The sequence below is a fragment of the Mycetomoellerius zeteki genome, unplaced genomic scaffold, assembly GCF_001594055.1.
Source record: "Mycetomoellerius zeteki isolate Tzet28-1 unplaced genomic scaffold, Tzet1.0 scaffold564, whole genome shotgun sequence".
Classification (NCBI taxonomy): Eukaryota; Metazoa; Arthropoda; class Insecta; order Hymenoptera; family Formicidae; genus Mycetomoellerius; species Mycetomoellerius zeteki.
In genome coordinates this window covers 203,671-210,035 of record NW_017257571.1, presented here as the reverse complement: position 1 = coordinate 210,035, position 6,365 = coordinate 203,671, and the positions used below count along the sequence as shown (strand labels likewise).

The 6,365-nt window shown below is 33.6% G+C and overlaps 3 protein-coding genes across 3 annotated transcripts; 2 read left to right on the top strand and 1 right to left on the bottom strand.

The window, feature by feature from the left end:
- The first annotated feature begins 175 nt into the window (after positions 1-175).
- LOC108727910 (mitochondrial import inner membrane translocase subunit Tim8 A-like) lies at positions 176-977 on the top strand. Its single transcript, XM_018456208.1, has 2 exons — positions 176-427; positions 709-977. The coding sequence occupies exons 1-2, from the start codon at positions 335-337 to the stop codon at positions 898-900; spliced, it is 285 nt and encodes a 94-aa protein (XP_018311710.1). The 5' UTR covers positions 176-334; the 3' UTR covers positions 901-977.
- Positions 916-2,344, top strand: Pex3 (peroxin 3). Its single transcript, XM_018456207.1, has one exon. The coding sequence runs from the start codon at positions 1,000-1,002 to the stop codon at positions 2,128-2,130; it is 1,131 nt and encodes a 376-aa protein (XP_018311709.1). The 5' UTR covers positions 916-999; the 3' UTR covers positions 2,131-2,344.
- A 295-nt stretch (positions 2,345-2,639) lies between these two features.
- Positions 2,640-4,937, bottom strand: Rpt6 (26S proteasome regulatory subunit Rpt6). Its single transcript, XM_018456201.1, has 6 exons — positions 4,798-4,937; positions 4,566-4,710; positions 3,971-4,381; positions 3,571-3,797; positions 3,222-3,497; positions 2,640-2,901 (listed from the first exon to the last, which is right to left on the bottom strand). The coding sequence occupies exons 1-6, from the start codon at positions 4,813-4,815 to the stop codon at positions 2,761-2,763; spliced, it is 1,218 nt and encodes a 405-aa protein (XP_018311703.1). The 5' UTR covers positions 4,816-4,937; the 3' UTR covers positions 2,640-2,760.
- Between the last annotated feature and the right edge of the window lie 1,428 nt (positions 4,938-6,365).

The following is a 6,365-nucleotide window of genomic DNA, read 5'->3' as shown; positions in this document are numbered from 1 at the left end:
TGGCTGCATTCAGCGGACTCAACAGTTGAGCGAGCGTTCGCTGCTATTGACGTATTCTTCTAGATCTAAAATTCTGATTGGATGATCTAAAAGAATATACCAATAACAGCGAGCGCTCACTCAACTGTTGAGTCCGCTGAATGCGCCCATTGAAGAGAGCCACCAGCGTTTTACGCTGCGTGAATTGCACCTTAAACCGGTTTTGACTCTGACTTCTGATTCTGATCCTGTATCGTTACATTGCATTTTACATTACTAATAAAGGTACATACATATTTTACAAGAGGTCAAAAATTTGCATTAATGCAAATATACGAACGCGAAAATTCGAAGTATGAGTCTTATGGAAAACCAGAACACGCAGGTTGTTCTAGATGATCAGTTGCAGCATTTTATCGAGGCTGAGACGAAAAAGCAACAGTTCCAGGTTAGTTTCTTGGTCAATCGCGCAAATAAATTTATAGATATTTTCTATTTATACTTTGCACTTTGTAATATAAAAAATGTGGGTATTGGTTATATAAATATTTATCACTAATATTTTTATCATGTGCAACTTTATTCTATTATTCAATCTCAAATCTATTCATATATTTGAGAATGTAAATGTAGTTATTTATTTTTTATCTTCATTTTTTCTTTAAACTATTATTATGCGCTCTATAGTATGAGGGGCGATGAATCAGTTATATAACATAATATTTTCAGGGATTGGTACATGAATTAACTGGTCTCTGCTGGGAGATTTGTATGGATAAACCATCATTGCGCCTGGAGCCTAAAGTTCATAAGTGTCTCGTGAATTGCGTGGAGAGATTCATTGATACTACCAATTATATCACAAACAGAATAGAACGAGTTGCCTCAAATATGCAGTCTGAGTCAGATAACATGGAGTGAGGATATTTCAAGGATTATGTGTCAAAGTTTGTCATGCATATATTTTAAAAACTCTGTAATATACTTGTATGTGTATTAGATCTACATAAACAATTAGACATGTTTTCAAGCATTCGGGGATTTTTAAATCGCCACAAGCGTAAGTTCATATTTGGAAGTGTTATTATTAGTAGCGTCATTTTTATGACACGTTATACACAGCGTAAGTTACGAGAGTGGCAAGAAAATGAAATAAGGATGCTGATGGAAAGGACGAAGAAACGACAATACTATGAGAGCACGGAGAGGTCGTGTAATAAAATGATATCGCATCTTGTGGTAACTTTGAGAAACTCTGTGATCAAAGAAAATGATACGGAAGTCATTATAAATCAACTTAGAGATGGCTCTGCTGATAAAATTACATCTTGGGGTCAATTGAAGGTATTAGCAATCGCGCGACCGGCCGTAATAATTTATTCTTATACGATGCTAGTTACATTTCTTAGAATTCAGCTCAATTTGATTAGCGGACATATGTACAAAGACGCGCAGAATACGAACAATGTGGACAATGAGATAATTGGCAGTGAAGTACAAAAGAGATACATGGCTCTTTCCAAATATTTTATAGATGAAGGCATCAAAGATTTAAGCAATTTCATACAAAATAAAGTTAATGAAGTCACAGCTTCGTTGTCTCTAACGGAGCAATTAACATTAAGAGATTTAGAACAAATTTATTGGGCAATTACATCTTCTATATCTGCCGACAGCTCGAAAGACCCTGTAAAAAATTTCACTTATTACACATTGCAACATGACATTGAAAACAGCGATACATCTGTCTATTCAAAGCTAAGGGATCAGATGCTAGATGTATCAGAGAGCGAAGAAGTACAAGATTTAATGCAGAAAAATATCAGAACTGGATTTGTTTTATTAATGGATCATATATCCGCATACTTCAGTGAACCTTCCAAAACTAACAGTGCACAGAACCAAGCATTGTTTTTAGGAGAATCAAATGCTGGTAATTCAATTTTAATAAGAGAAACCACAAGTGATTTGAGTGGATTTGTAGATGTTAACAAAACCACTATGGCTTTAGCCAAAATTATTCCTATTGTGAATGGACAGGTTCGAAATAATCCAACTTCGAACGATGTAGCAGAGGATTGGCTTCAGCGTCTGATATTCAATAATGATCTTAAAACACTCGGGGCTAATCTTTACGAAGCAGTCTGCTAAAGTTAATTGCGTGTCAATATTTTGGAAATTAAATGGAATTATTATTGAGTGTACAATTAGTAGTATTGACAGAGCAGTTGGTAATTCTTTGCAGCAGATATACAATTTTACTTGAATTTCACATAGATTTCTTTGTATATTCAGATTCAAGGGATATCACAGAAAATATTTATTTTATATATTTTTAGATTAAAACACATGGTTGATGGTTTAATTAATTTTCATTAATGTTATACCTAGATATATAATTATCAGATTTTCAGCGGACACATGCTTATATTTTATGAGTAAATACTACAATGAAACAATTCACTGTAAAACAGAGACGATTATAAAAAAAATTGTTAAAAAACGGCATTGCTATTACTCATACAAGATATCTATAAGCAAACATTTGTTTTAAATTAAATTATAATTTAATAATGGTATAGCATTTTTAATACGTAATTGCTAATACTTTCATATAATAAAATTCATTGTTTTGATACTGTAATAAAGTTTTATTGTTCTCTAATTTTATGAATGAAATTTGTATGTTAAATACATTGCTTTTGCTATTTGATTAAAATTCGCTTAAGAAAAAGTACAATAATATATTATTAGTATGATTTGAAAAAATTGCAAAGCTGATTATTTCCATAATTTCTTGATTGACATGTTCTTTTCCGAATCCTTTTGCATCACCTTTGCTACAGCCATCTCAAAATCTTCTTGAGTTACGTGAACTCGACGTTCTCTAAGAGCATACATTCCAGCTTCTGTGCAAACACCCTATAATATAAATAATATATATATTATTTGCATTGTAGAATATAAAGTTATTGCATATCAAAAATTTGGTAAACTTCTTCGATTTTTTTTATTATAAAAATGAAATATGAGAATAATTCTCCAAAATTCTCTTAAAATTTAAAAAAAGAATAACACAAGATCTTATAATATCTTAATCTATTCCTTTTTTAAAGACTTAAACTTTTGGAGTAAAATAATTTGTTAAGAGCAGAAAATCAGATTTCATTTGATATTTATTCCATAATAATTGTATGATGAAACTGTAATGTAAAGATATATATATCATTATGTTTCATTACCTTGACTTCTGCTCCTGATGCACCGGGCATAAGTTCAGCTATCTTTCTAAGATTTATACCACGTGTCAAATTCATTTTCCTAGAATGAATCTTCAAAATGTCCAATCTAGCCTCTTCATTTGGAGGTGGAAATTCGATCTTACGATCGATACGCCCGGGTCGCAATAATGCTGGATCTAAGATATCAATTCTGTTTGTAGCCATAATGACCTTTATGTTCTTCGTTGCTTCAAAACCATCTAATTGATTAAGCAATTCTAACATGGTACGTTGTACCTGAAAGTATAATTTACAATATAATTAAAAAGATTAAAATTACAGTTATATTCATACCATATTCCATACATACTTCACTATCGCCACCGGATCCAGATTCAATCCGGGAACTTCCAATGGAATCAATTTCATCCATAAATATTATAGACGGTGCATGTTCTCTTGCCATGACGAAAAGCTCACGAACCATACGCGAACCCTCTCCAATAAACTTTTGAACTAACTCCGATCCAGATACACGAATGAAGGTGCACTCAGTATGATGCGCGACTGCTCTTGCAAGTAAGGTCTTGCCGGTGCCTGAAAGATTTTGCGTTGTCATTATTATCAAAGATTAGATAACTAAAGTAATTATAATAAAAGTTTCACATATATCCGTTACAATATGGCTTGTTCTTTTCAGTTAAATTTGAAAGAGGAAAGATGAACTGTGTAACAAATTCAACTAAAAAAAACTACAATATATTTGTTACCTGGTGGTCCATATAGCAATACACCTTTAGGCTGCGCGATTCCAAGAGCATCAAACAATTCTGGATGCTTGACCGGCAATTCTATGACCTCTTTTATCTCCTTTATCTGTTTATCCAAACCTCCAACCATTTCATACGTAGAATCCGGCACTTTCTCTACCATCATAAGAGAGACAAGTGGATCAACTTTATTCGGCAGTATTTTATGCAGAGTATAACTTTCATTGCGTAGAGCGACACGCGAGTTTGGAGTCACGTCATTGATGTCGATGTTCTTGTCTATGTCTACTACAAATTTGCCTTCTGGATGTACTTTGACTAAGACTTTCTTCTTATCCATGGGTTTAACTACTTCTCCTACATAGGAACCCTGTTCTTGTAGGAGTTGTAATTCTTCCCGTAGCATGCGTACTAAAAAAAAATTCAAGAAATTGTACAATTGAGAGAGAATATGGCCGGTATTCATAACAAAAAAAAATTCTTATATTTAAGACTCTTATGTACAGTCTATGTCATAAACCAATCAAAGAACCATATTAGGCTTTCATAGCTTTATACAGCAATGATATTTGTATCACTGAAGCAAAATAGTCACCTTTCGCGTTGAGTTCATTACGTTGCGCTTGCAATCTCCTTAAATTTTGACTTTTTTCAGCAACAATTAATTGCAATTCCTCAATCTTCGTAATGTAATATGGTTTAAAGCCTTCACCTTTAGCATTCTTCTCATCGATATCCATCTGAAAAATTTCAAGCGTTAAGTTACAGATAAATACAATATTTTCAGTCACTGGCGTAGTAATAAAAATATTAAACATTTTCTTTACCTTATTTGTGAGCGTCATGATTGACAGTAGAGGAACAAATGTTTCGCAGATAGATGTTGAATATACCTTTATTTAGTAAAAGAGACAATATCGGCACAACTTAACCTCATTTGCTCCAAAAGTCACTTATCACTTGTCACCTTCTTAGCCGACATTAAGCTCGATTCGTATGATCAGCAATTTGCACACTTAATGGGTGCATTCAGTACTACAGCCGCTCACTGAGCGCTCAGTGAGCGCTTGCATCTTATTGGTATATTCCGTTAGAACTAAAAATATAGACCAAACAGATACAAGAGCTCACTGAGCGCTCAGTGAGCGGTCGTAGTACTGAATGCACCTCATTTGTGAGCTCAATCGCTCGAACACAAACAAAAGGAATAAGGCTCTGCGCATATTAGAGAAAATATTAGCAATTAAGAATAAACATTAAGCTTCCGACTTATTAAAATCTAGTTATATTGGAATACATGGTTTTTGATGGGTTGAAGTCTTTTTCTATTCCTAATATTTCTTTCAATGGCTACGTTTACACCATGCGCTTAGTCCGCGATCTATACGATAGGTGTTTTTGTTTAATATACAGGATAAACAAGGGCTGCGGTCCACTTGACGCTACAAACGCTTCGAAGCATTTGAGCGACCAATCAGAACAAAGAATTTTACGAATTGACTAATCAGAGAATGCATCTATTGTATAGGCCGAGGCCTAAATGCACTGTGTAAACGTAGCCAATGGGTGGATTCAGTACTACGATCGCTCACTGAGGGTGCTGTCCCATGAGCACGGAAAACGGAATCGGAACACGGAATCAGAAAGATGAAGTGGTAGAGGCTATCAATCAGCATCGTTCCGATTTTAAGTAGCCTGGCTTCCCATGGGGCATATTTTTCGGAAACGGAAATTTTTCGTACTGTCAATCACCAGTGATTACTAGCGATTAAGAATAATATTGAAAAAATTCAACTAAAAGGAGCATTGAAAAGGTGGAAAATGTCATCTGTAAGTATTGTAATTACATGTATTTTAAATTATTTTATATTAGATTATAATGATGGTTTTGCATACATCTCTAACCTTGTTTTGTTTTATATACACTACGCACATAAATTAAAGCATCACCTCTCACACCTTCGAAAAATGGGTAAACTTCAAAGAAATGTGACTTCTACAAAAATGGTCGAAATGAGATTTTAAAAAAAGCATTTTGTAGCTTGAAATCTCTACTTTCCAAATCTGTATAATGAAATAACGATTCGGCTGATTTTTACGGAACTACATGATTATAAAGGAAGATCCGTAAAATTTCAAAATTTTTTGTAAACTTTGCACAGTTTCATGCCGTGAATGAGAAGTCGGGCACAAATACAATTCACAGCTTTCGAAAGCGTGATCCTTTATCTTTAATTTACTTTTTTTTTACCTCTGTACGATTTTTTTTTACCGAGTTATTCAACATTGAAGTAAAAATGATCCCTTTGACTTTGACTGCTCATAAAAGACGAACGGAGTAGCGTACAACATTTTTTAAACAAGCAAAAAAAAGTTCAAAGTTTTCTCTTTAAGA